At 40.6% G+C, this 20,209-nt stretch overlaps 2 protein-coding genes across 2 annotated transcripts; both read right to left on the bottom strand.

Moving 5' to 3' along the window:
* Nucleotides 1-225: 225 nt before the first annotated feature.
* On the bottom strand, nucleotides 226-19,818 carry RSPH3 (radial spoke head 3). Its single transcript, XM_032253167.1, has 8 exons — nucleotides 18,826-19,818; nucleotides 16,861-16,948; nucleotides 8,684-8,825; nucleotides 6,685-6,830; nucleotides 5,518-5,721; nucleotides 3,466-3,628; nucleotides 1,221-1,307; nucleotides 226-838 (listed from the first exon to the last, which is right to left on the bottom strand). Exons 1-8 carry the CDS (start codon nucleotides 18,939-18,941, stop codon nucleotides 528-530), a joined length of 1,257 nt encoding a protein of 418 aa, XP_032109058.1. The 5' UTR covers nucleotides 18,942-19,818; the 3' UTR covers nucleotides 226-527.
* LOC116533430 (collagen alpha-1(XVIII) chain-like) lies at nucleotides 18,695-19,818 on the bottom strand. The gene has a single exon (XM_032253168.1). The coding sequence runs from the start codon at nucleotides 19,769-19,771 to the stop codon at nucleotides 19,397-19,399; it is 375 nt and encodes a 124-aa protein (XP_032109059.1). The 5' UTR covers nucleotides 19,772-19,818; the 3' UTR covers nucleotides 18,695-19,396.
* Nucleotides 19,819-20,209: the final 391 nt, after the last annotated feature.

Below are 20,209 nucleotides of genomic sequence, written 5' to 3'. Positions count from 1 at the left end.
AGATGAGAGCATATTACTAATCCATTGAATTCCTTAAGCCTTACTCGAATACTGAAGATGGTCCTTGCAAGAAGGGAGCGCTGTGGCTTTCAGTAGCACAACATTTAGGCATTCTCTCTTACGGTAGGTGAAATGGTTTTCCTATAGAGAAGAAATGCTAAATGGCTGACAGCACTGATACTGAACATTAAATATCACACTTACTAAAAAAACTAACCTGCAAAATTAGAAGGATTAAGAAGAAATATATTTGCTAGTTATATATAATGGTGATAGAAGGTTAGGTTAAATATAATTCTCATTAGAATTACAATATAGCCTTTGAATATTGTATTAAGTAAATGAATTCAATTTAAGTTTCATTTTCAAAGTAGTTTTATTTTATGACATTTGATTGGCCCAGTCCATTAGACAAAAAGAAGACCAAATACAACATAATTTCTATAACCTGAGGGGACTCATGCATCATTACCTGATTGCTTGCTGACTTGGCTGTTGATTGGTTTCATGACTTCGAAGCTCCCCTCCTATGACAATTCTTCCTTCCCTAAGGACTCCCTCCTGGCTGTTTCTTCATCCTGCCCTAAGAGCTCGCTCTGTTCCATAAGCTTCCTTTCCTGGGATGAACTTTCGTCATACGTTGTTCTTTGCAGGTCGTCTCTGTCTAAAAGCAGTCCCTGTGTCTGTGACATGCTCTGCTCCAGGAATTCAGAAGCCCCCAGTGACTCTCTCATTGCTTCAGGACCATGAGGCTCAACCTCGGGTTCTGGAGACGGATGTGAGTCTCTCTGATGCTCATACATATATAGTCTGTTTTCAACCACCTCACGGATCAACACTGAAAATTTAAATGTCCAAACATCACTATGATTTTCATACTATGGTATATTTTAGGAGTTATAGTGCTGACTTAAAGATGATTATAAAACCTTCACGAAGCCTCAAGTTAGCATACTTAAATTCACACTTGATGTATTAAACATGAATTATACTGTTTTAACAGAATATCATTTGCAAAATAATGACAGAAGATACTAATAGATATCAAATTATAGAAGAGCCAAAAATAATATTGAGGATAAAAATTTGCACTTTTGTTAATACTACTGACATACTAAAAGTTTAAACATTAGAACTGTAAAATTAATCTTTCTTTCAATTTATTCAATATATTCTTTCTACTAAAAATTTTAGAGATGACTTTTGGATAATTAACTTACTGTCAAGCACTGTTCTTCCCACCATGCTATATTCCATGGTTTTTTCAACTTCATTCATTAGCCATGGAAGAAATCCTATCTCAATATCTGTAATAAAAGAATTCATTGATTTTTATGAATCATCAGAGGAATAATGCACTTTTCTCCTAATGTAATAGACTCATCAACACTGGTTTCATAATATAAAATGTTAAATAGACTCATACAGCATAACTTTTGCCATCTTCCTTATATATGTTCTGGTCAGTTTCCTTTCTATTGCATAAATGATATTTTAACAACTGTGAGGCCTTCCTTGGCATCAAGGCATTTGGAGTCTACTTCATAGGTGCAATCTGAGATAGATCAGGGAGGCAGGGGGAGGATGTGGGTTTGGGAGAACTCCAATCCAAATGTAATGCAAATCTGAGATTGAGCAATGCCAGTAAAAGAAAGTTTCCACCTGAAGCCCAGGGCCTAATGGAATGAAGCTGATCAGACTCAGAGAATGCAGGTCAGAGGGCATCTGAGGAGACGGCCATCTAGAAATAGGTCAGAAACTGGGTGTTTCCATCAGTATTAAGTTTGTTTAAACTGAAATCTGTGTAAGCATTTAAAAAATATGGTCTATTACAATATACATTTTAAAGTTTCAAAACAGTATTTTTTTGGGGGTAGGCATCTAATTTTATTTTTCAATAGGATGAAATGGAGAGTGTGATAAAGTATTATATTCACTATGATAAATAATAAATAATTTTAATCTCAGGCATGAATTGCATTTGCAAGATTTTAAATGATCTATAACTGACTTTTTTTTTTGGCAATCTGTGATAGAAAAAAGATTACTGGTCTCTCTGGCTAACAGAGTCCAGGCTAGAGCACAGGACGGCAGGATGGTAGCAGAGAATGAACACTGGAACTTGGAGTCTGAGTTCCAAGTCCGTTTGAGGCCTAATATTTCCACTGCATGAGGATTTGGGAGCAAGGCATTTAATTTCTCTGAGTTTCAGTTTCTATTTCTGAAAAAATGGGAATTATATCTGACCTGTCTATCCTACAGGGTTATTGGGATTATCAAATGATATTACCTATGAAAAATACTATGTCAACTGGGAAGGTATAAATGTAAACTAATAATATTTGTCTGTGAGCTCATCTCTTTGTATTGAATTGAATATGTAATCATTAAAATTAACATTACTAACACAATGTATTTTGGGGCACATACAATGTATGTGCCCCAAAATACATTGGCCAACAAAACAGGACCTTACATCAAGCACGGTGGATGTAAGTGCTTTCACCCTGAGAAGCTGGGTGGTGGTGAAGACATGCAACTCTTCCCTTCCATTGGCTAAGCAGCTAGGAATGTGGGCTTTGAGGGGATACAGACAGACAGCTATCAGGCTATGGGCTCCCTAACGGCAGACATCAGGGATCCTTCTTTTTTTCCAACACCAAACACTGCCTGGAACAGGGTAAGCACCTAATTAAATGAATAAATGACCTCGATAGCTGCCCTCAAAAGATTTTTGCTTGGAATAAGAAGTCAGATGAGAAAAAGTTAATAACAACCTCTTATACATATAGGACTTTATAGTTTACAGTTTCATGTATTTTATGACTTAACTCATAAATAATCCTCATTTTAGGCTGGGCTTGGTTGCTCAGGCCTGTAATCCCAGCACTTTGGGAGGCGGAGGCAGGTGGATCACTTGAGGCCAGGACCAGCCTGGCCAACATGCTGAAACGCTGTCTCTCCTAAAAAATACAAAAATTAGCTGGGCGTGGTGGCAGGTGCCTGTAATCCCAGCTACTTGGGAGGCTAAGGCAGGGAGAATTGCTTGAACTTAAAAGGCAGAGATTGCAGTGAGCCAAGATCGCACTACTGCACTCCAGTGGGGGCAAAAGAATGAGACTCTTTCTCAAAAAAAAAAAAAAAAATCCTCATTTCACACATGAAGAAACTGGAGGTCATCAAGCTAGTTAATGATAAAGCTGCAACCCAAACTCAAGCTTTCAATACCAAGTCCATCTTTCTTTCTACTATACAAACGTTGCTTCTCAATAAACAAACATTAATGTCCTTAAATCAAGATCTTTGGAATACACATCTCATTGATGACTGTACTTACTTTAAAAAAACAACTAAAACTGACTTTGTGTCAGAAAAAGAAAAATTCCAATTCAAAATAAAAATGGATAGAAGATAAATTTGAACCATGAAGAGGATGCTTATTACAACAAAATTAATCTTACAAACCTCTTTCAATGGGATCATAAAAGTAGCCACTATCCCTGAGGCTGCCAAAAACAGACGGGAGAAGGTCAGCCAGGTAACGCTGTGCAAATGCTCGGGCAGCGATTTTTTGTGATGTCTCGTTGTGCTTGTGCGCTATTTCCCACTGTTGTTTCTTACGCCGTTCCTGTCAAGAACGACATAGGTGGTTATTTAGCTCTTATGCCCTCCCCAAGTACTGAATCTAAGAATGTGGACTTATAAAAAAATGAACAGCAAAGTGTCTATTAAAGGTTCATATTTTTCATCAAAATTTTAACGAATTTCAATAGCAAGTGGGTACTAAATTCAGAAAGTTAAAAAGATGGAGCTTAAGGTAAAACATCTCACTATTAATTTTCAAGTAAAATAATTTCAAGACATTCATGTCTGACAGTATAGATGGCAGCAAAAAGATAATCACCATTATATGCATTTTAAATTAATATTATCATGAAATATTTGGTAGGAAAAATTACAATTGCTTAAAAATCTTCAGTGAGAGAACTCAGGCCAATGAATGAGTTCATTTGTAATAATTCCCTGAATTCATAAAGCTGAATGGTTCTGAAGATCATGAAAGCCTCTTATTTTTTGTTGCCAGGCACAGTGGCTCACACCTATAATCCCAGCACTTTGGGAGGCCAAGGTGGGAGGATCATCTGAGGTCAGGAGTTTGAGACCAGCCTGACTAACATGGAGAAACCCTGTCTCTACTAAAAATACAAAATTAGCCAGGCATGGTGGTACATGCCTGTAATCCCATCTATTCGGGAGGCTGAGGCAGGAGAATTGCTTGAACCTGGGAGGTTGAGGCTGCAGTGAGCTGAGATTGCATGCCATTGCACTCTAGCCTGGACAAAAAAAAAAATTCTTTCTAAAAAAAAAAAAAAAAAAAAAAAAAGCAAGCCTCTTATTTTTTGTTTTTGCTTCCTTTAGACCATGTAATATTTACAAAGCTGATGAATCCTCTTCTCTACTCTTATGTGAAAATGAGAGCATTAATATATTTTCTAATTAAATCTATTTTCAAAGTTTAAACAAATATAAATCTAGGTGACTCTTATATCCAGTTTGTATGACATATTTCCAAATAGTAAATAAACAAATATTTTTTGATAAAGATTTCATGACTCATTTCAACAAAGCTCATTTTGCCACAGTTTATTTTATATTTGTAAACAAAGTCTTACTTTTGCACAATCCTTATTGTAAGCCCTATGTTCTTTACACAATTAAGTATTAATCTTGGAATTAAAGTCCATTTGATAGGTATTCAGTAGGATTTCCCAACAATTACGCTATTTTTCATAGTATATAAGTTAAGCCCTTTGGGAAATTATTTTAACTGTTTCAGGTATTAAGATACTACTTTCTAATTTGTTCATTGGTATACAACAAAGGCTGACAGTCATTGCCAGAACCAGAGAGGCTGTCTTTTCTAGTGCTTCCACTGTAGGCTAGTGGCACATTTTAAAAAACTGGACTGTAAACCTTTCCTTATTGAAGATTCTAAAACTCTGAATCTGAAAAATATTCTATAAAAACCCAAACAGGTCTGGTGTGTCACTAAGGGTATAAAGAAGGGCCTGGTCACTGAGAAGAAGAATCAGAATTCTATCCAGATCCCCTGCTTCTTCCCCACAGGCTCTCTTCAATGCACCCACTTTTCCCTTCCTTTCATCTTTCTGCCACTGACTTATGGCAAACCAACTTATGTATTTCTTTCTCTAGGACTCCTGATATTTAAGAGAGCCTTCCAACTGGGACACGTGTAACCTTGAAACTTTCACTTCATTTCAACACTTTTGGAAACTCAACTTAGGTACGTTTATGTACACCGGAGTTTAAAAGATGTCATTTGGTCCGTGAAAGATGTATGATCTACAGGAGAGACCTGAGCAAAAACTGTAGATCTTTTTCTAATATATTCCCAAAGATCTTTAGCTTTAGGAGATATCATTGCATGTAATTTTGAAAATAATATGCGAATTAGCCAAAAGACTGCCTAAGAAATAAAAATATAATGATATATACTTTTTCTTCTCGGTGTCGCCTCTCTTGCTCTTCAAGTCGTTGAACTTCAGCACGTTCACTGTTCCGTAGTTCTTCATACTCACGCTGACTGGCCCGCAGGTTAGCCAACTCTTCTTCTTCCATGACTTCCAGAAGAGATTGCTCAATTGTTTTCCCCACCAAAACTTCTAACACCGGTGTAACTTCAAGATCAAAGTCGAAGAGCTTAAACATACAAAATAAAGCAAACTTAAAATTTTAATTATGAATCAAATGCTCAACAAAAATATAATGAATAGCAATAATGAGATATTATTTATTAAGTGTCTCCTGTGTGCTAGCCACTGTGCTGTGCTTTATTTGTGGTTTCTAATCCTCAAAATGAACAACATTTTGTTAACAGGCAAAAATCTGTTAAATCAAAGTTTATGAAAAAATATGCATTCATCAAAATGAACCGTTACACCAAAGAGAAATATCCTTGTCTGTCATTCTTTGCCTTTTCTGTTTGATTTTTATTGGCTGTTGATAGTAGTAGTTTGATGAATGAAGGAACAAGAATAACAGGTATTTTGGAGACTCATTGCTAGGATTTATTGGCAAACACAACTTTCACGTAGCTTCTGAAGATTTATTTTATTTCCCAGTTTCAATGACAGTTCTTTCAAGTTCCCGCCAAATCTTAAAACTCCTTTAGGTCATTGTGAACATAATCATTGCCTTCTCTTCTTCAATTTCATAAACAGGCCTATTGATGCATTCCTCACTGATAGAAAAATGTAATTATAATTTTTTTTTTTAAACGGGTATCTTCACAAAAGTTATACAATCCACAAGCAACTAATTGTGGAATCTTTATACCAGGAATATTATTTTTCCTTATTTAGAACAAATCTAGCTTATATACATACATCAGGCAAGCATATAAACAAACAAAAATCAAATGTGGAAATACTCTAAAAATATTTTTAAATGATTTGGCTTCTAATCAGCAAAGAAATCCGAACATGGTATTTTAAAACATTTCTGAGTACTATATGATAAAACCATTATAGATAGTAACTGGAAAGAAACCCAAGAAGTAGAATCTAATTGTGACATGATTCTCACTCACATTAAGCATTATCTACACCTAACTTTACCTCATTTATAAAGATAACAGAGGGAAGCCCACAGAATGTACTTTACCTCTCCTTCTAGTATTTGGGTGGCCACATCTTTGCCAGTTTTGGCAGGAATAAAAAGTGGTGTTGGTGGTCTGTCCAAAAATGCATCTGTTTGGCATTCCATATCAACTTCTATTATGCGATCAGCAATTTCTTCAAGGTATAATTCTAAGAAGAATATCATATACATTGAGTTTAAAATTCTGGTCTAAGGCTGTTTACGGTAGTTCACGCCCATAATCCCAGCATTTGGGGAGGCTGAGGAGGGTGGATCACTTGAGGCCAGGAGTTTGAGACCAGGCTGGCCGACATGCGTGAAACCCCGTCTCTACAAAAAATACAAAAATTAGCTGGGCATGGTGGTGTGTACCTGTGGTCCCAGCCACTCGGGAGGTTGAGGTGGGAGAATTGCTTGAACCTGGGAGGTGGAGGTTGCATTGAGCCAAGATTATACTGCTGTACTGCAGCCTAGGTGACAGAGTAAGACTGTATCTCAAAGAAAAAATAATTCTGGTCTATTTCAAGCATATATGCGTATTTGGAGTTTTAGCTCAGTATTAGAATGAAAGTGCTCAAATGTGGGGTTTACTTCACATATTGAACTAAGGGTTTTTATATATTTGGAAGACCATAGATAGAGTCATTCAACACAGCTAGACCCAATAGGACCAGGTAAGCCTCTACAGCTGAGAACAGACAGACAAGTACGAAAATCCTGGCACCTGCCTCAGGAGTTCCTGTGTGGCCCTGGGGAGTGCGCAAAGTGACAGAACAAAAGGACAGACAAGGCTGGTGTGAGAGGCAGAAGACTCAGATGGGAGTGGGTTTATTCCTCTCAAAAGACAAATAAAATGACAAAATAGAACTATACTGCTGTCCTCTCCTGTAAGTCCTGATGAAAAGAACAGTGATTCATGTTGGGCTATGAAAAGAATCCCAGTTTAAAAATAGAATATGTGAAAAGGGCTAAGAGAGAATTTGTTCGGTCCTAAAATTCTTTTATTTCTTTATTTTTTAGAGATAGGCAACCTCTGCTGCCCAGGCTGAGTGCAGTGCTGTGATCATAGCTCACTGCAGCCTTGAAATCCTGGGCACATATGATCCCCCTGCCTTTGCCTACTGAGTAGATGGAACTACAGCATGCACCACCACACTCAACTAATTAAAAATTTTTTTTGTAGTGATGGGGTCTTGGTATGTTGCCTAGCTGGTCTCGAACTCCTGGGCTCAAGTGATCCTCCTGCCTTGCCTCCCAAAGCGCTGGCATTACAGGTGTGAACCACTGTGCTTGGCCAAAATTCTTTTTTTTTAAAGCCCATTCCACACTTCCAGCCATATCCACTATTATAATAGTAAGTAGTCTATGTATTTGTTTCTTTTTTCTTTTTTTTTTTTTTTTGAGATGGAGTTTTGCTCTTGTCGCCCAGGCTGGAGTGCAATGGCACAGTATTGGCTCACTGCAATCTCCATCTCTCAGGTTCAAGTGATTCTCCTGCCTCAGAGTAGCTGGGATTATAGGCACCGGTCACCACGCCTGGCTAATTTTTTGTACTTTTTTTTTTTTTTTTTTTTTGAGACAGAGTCTTGCTCTGTTGCCAGGTGCCAGGCTGGAGTGCAGTGGCACAATCTTGGCTCACTGCAATCTCCGCCTCCTGGGTTCAAGCAATTCTCCTGCCTCAGCCTCCCGAGTAGCTGGGATTACAGGTGCATGCCACCATGCCCAGCTAATTTTTATATTTTTAGTAGAGACAGGGTTTCACCACATTGGCCAGGCTGGTCTTGAACTCCTGACCTCAGGCGATCTGCCTGCTTTGGCCTCCCCAAGTGCTGAAATTACAGGCATGACTCACCACACCCAGCCTAGTCTATGCATTTCTTTAATAAATGAACATTCCTACCATGTAATTGGGGAAGTATCAGCACAGGAGATGCATAAATAATACAAAGGCCCAATAAAAATGAACTGACATAGACAACTGAGTAAACTGAGAGGACATGATGCCAACGGCACAGTCACACACCTGTTTGCACATCGACATGCTTTCTGCCTTCCACGGGCTCAGGTGTTTGTGGTCTGAGCTGCTCTTGGGCTCGTTTTCTGGCAAGAGCCCTCTTCTTAGCCTCCCGTTGTCTCTGAAGCTCTAGAGCATCAGGCTGTCCAGGCTAACAGAGATAGAAAAGACTTCTAGAATTTAGAAATACTTCTTAAAGCATACAGGAACTGCCATTCCAAAAGCAATTCCTGGGTAGTATAAAAGCATTTGTCATAATGTTTCCTGATTATCAGTGACTTGATTAAAATTGTATTGGAAATAGATACAATTTATCAATATTAAATTGATTAAAATTGTATTGTCAGATAATTACAAAGATGTTTGACAAAGCATAAAAGTAACTTCAAAGTAGGGCTGTTAACTGGAATAGATGGGTGTATGATCCTATCTATACATTTACAAAATTAATGCAAATATTTCCTTTTTAATTTATTCATTGACTTGCTGATTATTCAGGAGTATGTTAATTTCTACATATTTTTGTAGCTTCCAACGTTCCTCTTATTATTGATTTCTAGTTTTACTTCATTGTGGCCAGCAAAGAAACTTGATATGATTTCTACTTTTTAAAATTTGTTCAGACTTGTTTTGTGGCCTAAGATATGGTCTATTCTGAAGAATCTTCCATGTGCTGAAGAAAAAAAATGTGCATTCTGCAGGAGATGGATAAAATGTTCTATAAATACCAGTTAGTCCTAATAGGTCTAATGTGAAGTTTAACACTGATTTTCTTTTATTTTCTTTCTTTTTTTTTTTTTTCCTGATTTTCTATTTGGATGATCTATTTATTACTGAGAATGGGGTGTTAAAATCTCCTAATATTATTGTACTGCAGTCTATTTCTCCCTTTAGATCTATTCATGTTTGCTTTATATACCTGGGAGCTCTGGTGTTGGGTGCATAGATATGTATCATTGTTATAACCTCTTGCTGAATTGATCGCTTTATTATTATAGGATGACCATGTTTCTTTTTACAGTCTTTGATTTGTAGTTTATCTGATGTAAGTATACTCAAGCTCTTTTTTGGTTTCTAGTTGCATGGAAAATCCTTTTCCATCCCTATACTTTCAGTCTATGTGTGTCTTTGTAGATGAAGTGGGTTTCTTGTAGGAGCATATAGTTGGGTCTTGTTTCTTTATCCAAGCAGCTATTCTATGCCTTTTAATTGGAGAACCAAGTCCTCTTACATTCAGTGTTCTTATTGATAAAGCAAGGACTGACTACTATCATTCTGTTGCTTATTTTCTAATTGTTTTGTATCGCCCTCCTTCTTTATTGTCTTTCTTTGTGTTGACAGACTTTATTTCATAGAATATTTTAGTTTGTTGATTTTAATCTTTGGTGAATCTATTACAGATTTTTGCATTGTGGTTACCACGAGCTTATACAAAACATCTTATATAACAAGTTGTTAGCAGAGATGACAACTTATCTCAGATCACAAAGAATGAAGCAAAAAAAAAGAAAAAAAAAGAAAAAAAAATTCTACACTTCAACTCCATCCCCCACATACTAACTTTTAGTTGTCGCATTGCACATGTTTTTATATTACCTACCTCTTAGCAGGCTGCTGCGGCTGTTGTTGTTTTTGATAGCTGTCTTTTGGGTTTCCTACTAGAATTATGAGTGGACTGCATACCACACAGTTAAGGTTTGTCTGTGTACTTAATATAACCAGTGAGTTTCATACCTTCAAATGTTTTCTTTTGGCACATTAGTGTTATTTTTTCATTTTTGTTTAGGCTGAAGAATTCCCTTTAACATTTCTTTTAAGATGGGCATGAGGGTGCTGAATTTGCTCATCTCTCCTTCATATTTGAGGGTAACTTTGCTGGATACAATATTCTTAGATGAACTTTTTTTTTCTTTCAGCACTTTGAAAATGTCATCCCAGTCCCTCTTGGTCATTCCACTCCCTCCTGGCCTATACAGTTTCCATTGAGAAGTCTGCTGCCAGATGGATTGGAGCTCCTTCATGTATGCTATTTGCTTCTTTCCTCTTGCTGCTTTTAGGATTCTTTTCTTGTCCTTGACCTTTGAGAGCTTGATTATTCTATGGGGCATTATTCGGGGTGAATCTGTTTGGCATTCTCTGACTTTCCAGTACCTGGATATCTATCTCTTTCTCAAGTTTTGGCAAGTTTTCTGTTGGCATTTCTTAAAACAAGCTTCCTACTCCTTGCTCTTGCTCAACTCCTTCTTGAACACAAGTAATTCTTAGTTTTGGTCTTTTAGGGTAAACTTCTATATCTTATAAGCAGTCTTTGTTGCTTTTCATTCTTTTTTCTCCTCAGACTGTGTATTTTCAAATAGTCTGTCTTCATGTTCACTGATTCTTTCCTCTGCTTGATTCATTCTGTTGTTGAAAGCCTCTAATAAATTTTTCAGTTCAACAAATGTTGATCACCAAGATGTCTGTTTAAAAAAATATTTCAATCTCTTTGTTAAATTTCTCTAATGAATTTCTAAACTGCTTTTCTGTGTTATCTTAGACATCACTGAATTTCCTTAAGGATGCTATTTTGAATTTTTGGCCAGACAGCTCACATCTTGCCATCTCATTAGGGCCAGTTACTGATTCCTTGCTTTGTCCCTTTAGATAGGTCATGGTTCCCTGTTTGTTGTTGTTTCATGTGTTTTGTAGATGTACATCTACATCTCTGTACTGAAGGCCTGCTTTGCTTTTCATTGGATATATTTTCTTAGAGATTTTTTTTTTCTTTTTTAAGACAGAGTCTCGCTCTGTCACCCAGGCTGGAGTGTAGGTGCGTGACCTTGGTGCACCACAACCTTCACCTCCCAGGTTCAAGCGATTCTCCTGACTCAGCCTCCCAAGTAGCTGGGATTACAGGGGCCCGCCACCACGCCTAGCTAAGTTTTGTATTTTTAGTAGAGATGGGGTTCCACCACGTTGATCAGGCTGGTCTTGAACTACTGACCTCAAGTGATCTGCCTGCCTTGGCCTCCCAAAGTGCTGGGATTACAGGCATGAGCCACTGTGCCCTGCCAGAGATCCCTTATCTCTAGATTGCTGCCTCCTTTTCGGCCCTAGGTAGTACCATAAAGGCAGCTTCACCTGGCTCTAGTAAATGATCAAAGTGCTGCCCATCCTGAATGGGGAGGCCCCAAAGGGGATACCCTGGCAGTGTGGCTAAGGGTTTGTGCCCAGGGAGCAGTACAATGTATCTCCTACAGTGTGGTGCTGCTGAACAGCCATTCTGATTTGGTGTTTCCTTTGGTTAAGTTATACGGCAGGGTGTCTGGGGCCAGGGATGGTAGTCTCACCTCCCCATTTTGTCTCTGGCTGTACTAGGGTATTTCTCCCTTCTGTTGGAACTCATGACACTTCTTGTGGGTTGAATCTCCTGCCAGGGAACCCAACATGGTAGGGAAACTAGTTGTCTGCGTTGACCTTACTTTTTCCAGTGCAGAAATCACAAGTCAAAGATAAATCCTTGTGATGGTTAGTTAATACTAAGTGTCAACTTGATTGGACTGAAGGATACCAAGTGTTGATCCTAGATAAGTCTGAGGGTGTTGCCAAAAGAGATTATCATCTGAGTCAGCAGGCTGAGAAAGGCAGATCCACCCTGAATCTGGGTGGGCACAATCTAATTAGCTGCCAGAGTGGCTAGAATATAAGCAGGCAGAAAAATGTGAAAAAAAGAGACTGGCCTAGCCTCCCAGCCTACATCCTTCTCCTGTGCTAGATGCTTCCTGTCCTTGAACATCAGACTCCAAGTTCTTCAGTTTCGGAACCTGGACTGGCTCTCCTTGCTCCTCAGCCTGCAGATGGCCTATTGTGGGACCTTGTGATTATGTGATTTAATACTTTAAATAAACTCCCCTTTATACATATATATCTATTCCATTAGTTCTGTCCTTCTAGAGGACTAATACAATCCTCCATGTCCTTAGTGCCAGGTAGACTAGAAGGAGAGGTGTTGTAGATATGAAAGTCTGATTCTCCTACCATCTCTTTGGAGCTTTTTCACTTTTCTGTAGCCCTGGGAACTGCATCCTCCTTCTACTTGAGCTCTAGAATATTGCTGGTGATAATTTTGGCACTGTACATTTGTTCTTGGTTTCCTGTTGTATGGGGAGTGAAGCCAGCCTGCCTCTATGCTGCCATTTTAGAACTACTGAAAAATATTTTCACTGGATTAGAATTAGAGCTTGATAGTTCTTTCCTTTAAAGACTTGAAAAATATTGTGCCACTTTCTTGTTGTCTCCATGTTTGAGGTAAGAAATCCACTGCCATTTAAATCATTGTTCTCCTTTAGCTAACAAGTAATTTCTTTCTGGCTGATTTCAAAATGTTTTGCTTTTAATTTTCAAAAGTTTGATCTTGGCATGTCTTGGGTAGATTTCTTTGGGGTTATCCTGTTGGAGGTCACTTGGCTTCTTGAATCTGTAGGTCTTTTGACAAATTTGTGGAATTTTAAAGCACGATTTCTTCAAATATTTTTCCACCTCATACTTTTCCTTCTCTCCTTCTAGGATTCCAACAACATGAATATAAATATTTGTGATTGTTCTGCAGCTCTCTCAGGCTCTTTTTTTGTTTGGGGGTGGTGGTGGTCTATTTTCTCTCTGTTCAGCTGGATAACTTCCATTCTTCATTGATTTTTTTTCAAGTTCACTGATTATTTCCTGTGTCATCTCCAATGTACTACTGCATCCATCTAGTGAGTTTTTTATCTTGGTTATTGTATTTTTCAGTTCTATAAGTTTCCATTTGGTTCACTTTTGTATCTTGTATTTCTTTGCTAAGATTTTTTTTTCATTTGTTTCAAGAGTGTCTGTAATTATTCACTTTTCATTGAAACATTTTTGATTGTTGCTTTAAAATCCTCGTCAGGTAATTCCCACATCTGAATCATCCTGGTTTTGTCATTTCTTGATTGTCTTTTCCCATGCAAGTTGTAACTGTCCTGATTCTTGTATGATGAATGATTTTTGTTTGTATCCTGGCTATTTTAGGTATTATATTGTAAGACTTTGGATTCTATTTAATCTTTCAGTAGGAAATTGCCCTTTTTGTTTTAGTGCACAAGTCTGTGGGGTTGGAAGTTCAAATCCCCGCTGGGCCCCACTGACACCATCTCAACAAAAACAGTGGGTCAACTTGTACCAGCACATTGGTGCCAGGTGGGGGTGGTAGTTCAGCTCCTTGCTAGGCTCTGCTGACACTGGTGTTGGGGTGGTGGGAGTGCAGCACTGACTAGCACTGCCTCATGCCACCTCATTACTGCCAGATAGGACTGCAATTCAGCTACCCACTGGATTTGCTGACACCACCCCAGAAAGAGTGGGGCACTGACTTGTGCCATCTCCTACTACCTCATTGCTGATGGGTGAAGGTGAAAGTTCAGCTTCTTGCTCCACCCTTGCTGATATCATCTCAGTGGGGGAAGCAGGAAACCCCTGGACGTTCTAATGCAGGAGATCCAGGATAGGGTTGAAGCATATATATATGTTTAATAAGTTAACCATTGCTTCAGACTAAAGAGAGAAGCCATTACTCTCCTGCCTGTTGCTTGCTAGGGACGGGAGTAAAAGATAAAATGTAAAGAGCTGAAGTCAGCAGTCAGGGGGCCAGCTAACCTCACTGGCTCTGCCCCATTGGGCCTGAGAGTTAGGAAAGATAACTCCCCCTTCCAAAACTGGTGCCTATGTTATCTGTAAACCTTAAGAATGTAACAAAGAAATGTTCTTTCCTGCCATGGTTGCACAAGAACCTGCCTTTAGTCACTTACTCCATGCTTGCCCAATTCACTCCCCCACTTTAAGTTAATTCTATCACAGAATGATTAACTACCTTTGTTCAACTTCTCCAAGTTTGCTGTAACCCTTCCCCTTTCTTCCTTCCCGCGTGCACCAAATATGAATTAGTGAATCAATGAAAGACAACGACTGTGAGGTCAATGCCCAGCCAATGGGCTATAACACGGTTTCACCTTCGCTCTCCCTTTAGAGTTAGAAGCCCATACAAAGGGAAAGGAACTGCTCTTCGGGGAGCTCGGTTTTTGGGACGTAAGTCTGCTGAGGTTCCACAGCTGAATAACATCACTTGTTTCCTTACTCCGGTGTCTGAGGGGTTTTGTCTGTGGCTCATCCTGCAACAAGACTAATAGATGTTCCCCATCATATTTTTTATGATTTTTCAGCTTTACGGTGATGAAAAGTATCCACAGAAAATGTGCTCATACAACCATTATGTTTTTCACTTTCATATTTAATAAATTATATAAGATAGTCAATATTTTATTATAAAATAGGCTTTATGTTAGATTTTTCCCAATTGTAGGCTAATATAAATGTTCTGAGCACTTTTTTTTTGAGACAGGGTCTTGTTCTGAAAATATTCTTTAGGTGGCTTCTTCACATCCCTCATTAAACATTCAACAGCATTCTCTCTAATGTGGATTTGAATGCTATTACTCATCTTTACTTTCTTTTTAATCACTTATTTCCTGATACTCCCTGCCTCAGACTCTAATTCATTCATATTGAACTTCCCTCAATTCCTCAACATTCTAGGTTGTATTTTTGGTTTTGTTTTTAGAGACAGGGTCTCCCTCTGTCACCCAGGCTGGAGTGCAGTGGCGTGACCACAGCTCACTGCAGCCTTGTCCTCCTGGGCTCAGTCAATTCTTCTGTCTCAGCCTCCCAAGTAGCTGGGATTACAGGTGCGTGCCACCACGCCCAGCTAATTTCTGTGGGTTTTTATTTTTATTTTTTGTAGAGACGGGGTTTTATCATGTTGCCCAGGCTGGGGGTCTCGAGCTCCTGGGTTTAAGCAGTCTGCCCGCCTCAGCCTCCCAAAGTGCTGGGATTACAGGCGTGAGCCACCACTCCTGGCCTCTGAGCACATTTAAGGCAGATTATGCTATGCTATGGTGTTTAGCAGGTTTGGTGTTTTAAATACATTTTCAATGTTCAGTGGGTTTATTGGGGACATAACCTCATTGTAAATAGAGGAGCATCTCTATCGCCATCTTGTATTAGGCACTTATATGTTATACACTGTTTATAAATTCACCTATATTTCATTTCTGTGCCAAGAACTCACCACCCTTAATATCATACCATGTCTTACTCATCTCAGCATCCTAGGTACCCAGAACAGGACCTAAAACTCAATAAATAATTGTTGAGTGAATTACAGAAGCAGAATTCATACTTTTTGATTAAATAATGATAATTGTATTAGAGTATGAGGTGATCTAAACAAATCTAGATGGATTAGACCAGTGCTACTCAAAATGTGGGCCTCTGGCTAGTATATCTGTGAACTACTTGAAATGGTCTGTAACAATTTATAGAAATTGAGAATAAAAGTTTAGAAAGGTTTAGAATGGCAGAGTTTTGTTGAATCTAATGAAAAATTAAGGCTTTTTCTTAGTTAATTCTTTTTAAAATTATTTTATTATTTATTTTGAGATAGAGTGTTGCTCTGTCGCCCAGGCTGGAGTGCAGTGGCACGGTCTTGGCTCACTAGAGCATCTGCCTCCCAGGTTCCAGTGATTCTCCTGCCCCAGCCTCCCATGTAGCTGGGACTACAGGTACCTGCCACAACGCCTGGCTAATTTTTGTATTTTCAGTAGAGATGGGATTTCACCATGTTGGTCAGGCTGGTCTCGAACTCCTGATCTCAGGTGATCCACCCACCTTGGCCTCCCAAAGTGCTGGGATAACAGGCATGAGCTACTGCACCCAGCCTAGTTAATTCTTTTTTTTTTTTTTTTTTTTTTTTGTGGTAAAATGCACATAATGTAAAAATTATCACCTTAACTATTTTTAAGTGTAAAATTCAGTGGCATTAATTACATTCATACTGTTCTATAACTGTCACCATCCTCTTATCTCTGGAACTCTTTTCATCGTGCAAAACTGAAACCCTACACTCATTAAATGATAACTCCTTCCCTGTTCCCCTCACCCTTCAGCTCCTGGAAACTGTCATCAGGCTCTACTTGTATGTCTTTTTAAAATTTCATTTTTGTAGTAATTCATCTTTATTTTATGAATGTTTTACTCTGCAATGGATTAGAAATTAACACAAACAAACAAACAAACTGATCCTTCCCCAAAGACAATGTGAAAACGCAGTGTTAGACTATTCAAACTGAACTTACCAGTGGCCCGGTCTGGAGTGCGTAAGTGTTGCCTCGAATTACCCTTCTGTCATACATTATGTTTCCATAATGCATAGGTTCTTCATCTCTGTAAAACAGAAAATTCTGTATAGCCACTTTAACAGAGTATTGGTATCTATGAAGTAACTCATTTTCAACAGGATCTAAACTAAGATGAAAATACATGTACTTTATTTTATTTATTATTCACAATAAGCTACAAGTTGGGAATTATATTCCTTTTTCAGAAGGGGAAACAGACTCAGGAATCTGCCCAAGGTTACCTTGCTAGCAAGTGGCAGAGCCAGATTTAGGTTGTAAATCTACCTGACTTCAATAAATATGAAAATGGCCCATTTGAAAAGGGGCCTTCTTAGGCCGGGGTGGTGGCTCAAGCCTGTAATCCCAGCACTTTGGGAGGCCGAGGCGGGTGGATCACGAGGTCAAGAGATCGAGACCATCCTGGTCAACATGGTGAAACCCCGTCTCTACTAAAAATACAAAAATTCAGCTGGGCATGGTGGCGTGTGCCTGTAATCCCAGCTATTCAGGAGGCTGAGGCAGGAGAATTGCCTGAACCCAGGAGGCGGAGGTTGCAGTGAGCCGAGATCGCGCCATTGCACTCCAGCCTGGGTAACAAGAGCAAAACTCCGTCTCAAAAAAAAAAAAAAAGAAAAGGGGCCTTCTTTAAAGGACTGAAAAACCTTGTACGAAGACTGAAAAGTTACACTAATAAAAGAATCAGGCTTAAGAATTAAGTCAATTTTCTCATTGTTCTTTAAACCCAAATATATTTTTAAAGTTACTAGTTAAAATGTTAATAAAATTTTCCAGCCTGGCCAACATGATGAAACCCTACAAAATTAGCCGGGCCTAGTGGTGTGCGCCTATAATCCCAGCTGCTCTGGATGCAAAGGTTGCTGCATCCACGGAGCTTGCATTCCTATAAAGTTCTGCCGAATTCAGCATTTGAGGCTTATGGAAAGAACTTTAGAGAACCATTTAACTTTAAGTGAACTTTAAGAGTTTATGTTTTTTTTTTTTTTTTTGCCCCTCAATATGTTTGAATATTTGCAACTATTCATCCACGTAAAAATACAATTTGTTGGCCGGGCGTGGTGGCTCACGCTTGTAATCCTAGCACTTTGGGAGGCTGAGGCGGGAGGATCACTTGAGGCTAGGAGTTTGAGACCAGCCTGGCCAACGTGGCGAAACCCCGTCTCTACTAAAAATACAAAAATTAGCAGGGCGTGGTGGTATGTGCTTATAGTCCTGGCTACTCGGGAGGCTGAGGCAGGAGAATAGAGGCTGACGCAGGAGAATCGTTTCAACCTGGGAGGCGGAGGTTGCAGTGAGTGGAGATCGCGTCACTGCAGTCCAGCCTGGGTGAAAAGAGGGAAACTCCATCTTAAAACACCACCACCATCACCGCCACTACCACCGCCACGGCCACCAAAACATACACATACACAAACAATCTGTGGTCCTGCATGGAAGAATAATCTTATTCCTGCTCAAGGCCTGTAGAAGAGATTTCCTCGGCTCCCATTTTGGATGTGCTATTGTTGGGTATTTTTGCACCGCAGTTTCCTCATCTGCATAACGGAGTTGTAAAACCAACACATCACTGTGGATTTAAGTAAGAAAACGTATTTGAATGCCCCCAGCAAGGTGCCCAGCACATCGTTGGCCCTCAATACACACAATGCACATTTTTTCAAATGAGCCGATTCGTGTACATGTTAAGGACCATGGCAGCAACTCAGTAACACTAAAAGTTAGCTGATGCCCAACCTGTGCCCCTTCTTGCTTCACTCCTCCACACCACGGGAGATTCCTTAGGGCAGAACGTTTATTTCGGCAGAGTGAGGCCAAGGAAAGACAGCATGAGCAGCCCTTGCCAGGGCGAAGACCCCGGGGATGGGTGCAAGTAGGGATCACACAGGGGCTGGCTTGGACACTCACGGCTGCGTCAGGCTGTCCCGGTAACGGCGGCGCTGGCAGGGCAGTGCCCGAGGCCGGCTGGTGTAGGTGTAGGTGCCCGGGGCCCGAGAGGTGCTGTCAGTCAGCGTCGAGGCCATGTCCGGGGGCAGAACACCTCGCTTTCGGTGGAGCTTGGCTTTGAAGCAAGTGGGCGCTAAGGTGTCGTGGGACCCGGAGAGATGCAAGTAGTGCCAAGGGCAAGGATTCCGCGACGGGAGGAGAGGCGACAATAAGGGAGGTGGGCGGGACGGGAGGTTACCGGCGCCGGAGGTGGGAGCTACACCGGGCTTGTTCCCAGCAAGGCAGAGACCGGCTGCAGTGGCCGCATCGGTTGCCCAGCAACCCGGGGCTCTGTCTGGGGCCGGGAACTCCGGGGAGTTCCGGTCCGCTGGTTTCCCGGGAGGGGCTGCGGCGCTAGGCACTTCCGGCTCTTGACTCCGCCCAGTTGCCCCTCCCCGGCAGCTGCGCCTGCGCGTTGGGAGTCCCCTGGCCAGGGAGGCGGCCTTGGCTGGCTTGACCGTCTTCTCTGAGGCCTGCGGGGCCACGGTGGCTGTCACCGGCCCCGCTTTGGAATGTGGCTTTGCAGGGCTGGTGTTGGCGCCATTCTCTCAGGCCCACGTGCTCCTGCTCTTCCAGGGCGTCCTCTGCTGTTTCTCCTGCCGCCGCGCCGCAGCGCTCCCAGGCTGGCGCCGCGATGACACGTCCCTGGCAGCCGGGCTTCCAGCTCTGTTACGTGCCCGGGCGGGGAAGGGCTTCCAGGTGTCTCCTGGCACCTCCGCTTTTCCCGCCCCAGGGGCGGGCCGCCGCCGCCCTCCGCCGCCGAGTCTGTGCAGTTCCTCCCCTGCCTTCTCTGCTCGCCGCTGTGTGCTAGCAGTCGGAGGACCCTTGACACACGGAGCGACAAGGGCCGCCCCCACAGACACCTCATTTTGAGAAAGAAGTGGGCAGTTTATTGAGTCTTGAAAAAATATAAAGGCATAGTTCCCCCGTGCCTTAATCTATCAGGCCCCAGGCTCTGAAGAATAAACCTGGTATCGCCGGGCGAGGCTGCGCTTAAAAACGCAGACGCTTTGGCTTTCGTACCAGCAGTGTTAAAAATCTTGTATCTTGTATGAGTGAAGTGTGTGTATCCCTTGTGATGAGTTATTTGCATTTGCAGTTACACCGTCAATTTAGATAATAACTGTCTTGATTTGAATCCAGGTTCTGTAATGTACTAGCTCTGTAGCCTCAGGCAAGTTAAATGTTTCCGTGCTTCATTTTCCGAATCCACGTAGTGGAAATAGAAGAATTTCTCTCTTCAGGTTTTGTTCTGAGGATTAAAACTGTTAGCACTTAGAGCTGTGCCTCGTAAATGGTAATCCTT

This window comes from Sapajus apella, unplaced genomic scaffold, assembly GCF_009761245.1.
Source record: "Sapajus apella isolate SASKATOON/1434 unplaced genomic scaffold, GSC_monkey_1.0 scaffold82, whole genome shotgun sequence".
In the NCBI taxonomy this organism is placed as follows: Eukaryota; Metazoa; Chordata; class Mammalia; order Primates; family Cebidae; genus Sapajus; species Sapajus apella.
Note: the sequence above shows the minus strand (reverse complement) of the source record. Positions and strands in the feature narration are given on the sequence as shown.

Coding starts and splice junctions, on each gene's coding strand:
- LOC116533430 (XM_032253168.1), bottom strand. CDS start 19,771: ATGAGGTGTCTGTGGGGGCGGCCCTTGTCGCTCCGTGTGTCAAGGGTC.
- RSPH3 (XM_032253167.1), bottom strand. CDS start 18,941: ATGGCCTCGACGCTGACTGACAGCACCTCTCGGGCCCCGGGCACCTAC. Junction 16,949..18,825: donor CGGGACAGCCTGACGCAGCC/GTGAGTGTCCAA, acceptor TCTGTTTTACAG/AGATGAAGAACCTATGCATT. Junction 1,308..3,465: donor TTATGATCCCATTGAAAGAG/GTTTGTAAGATT, acceptor CTTTTATTACAG/ATATTGAGATAGGATTTCTT.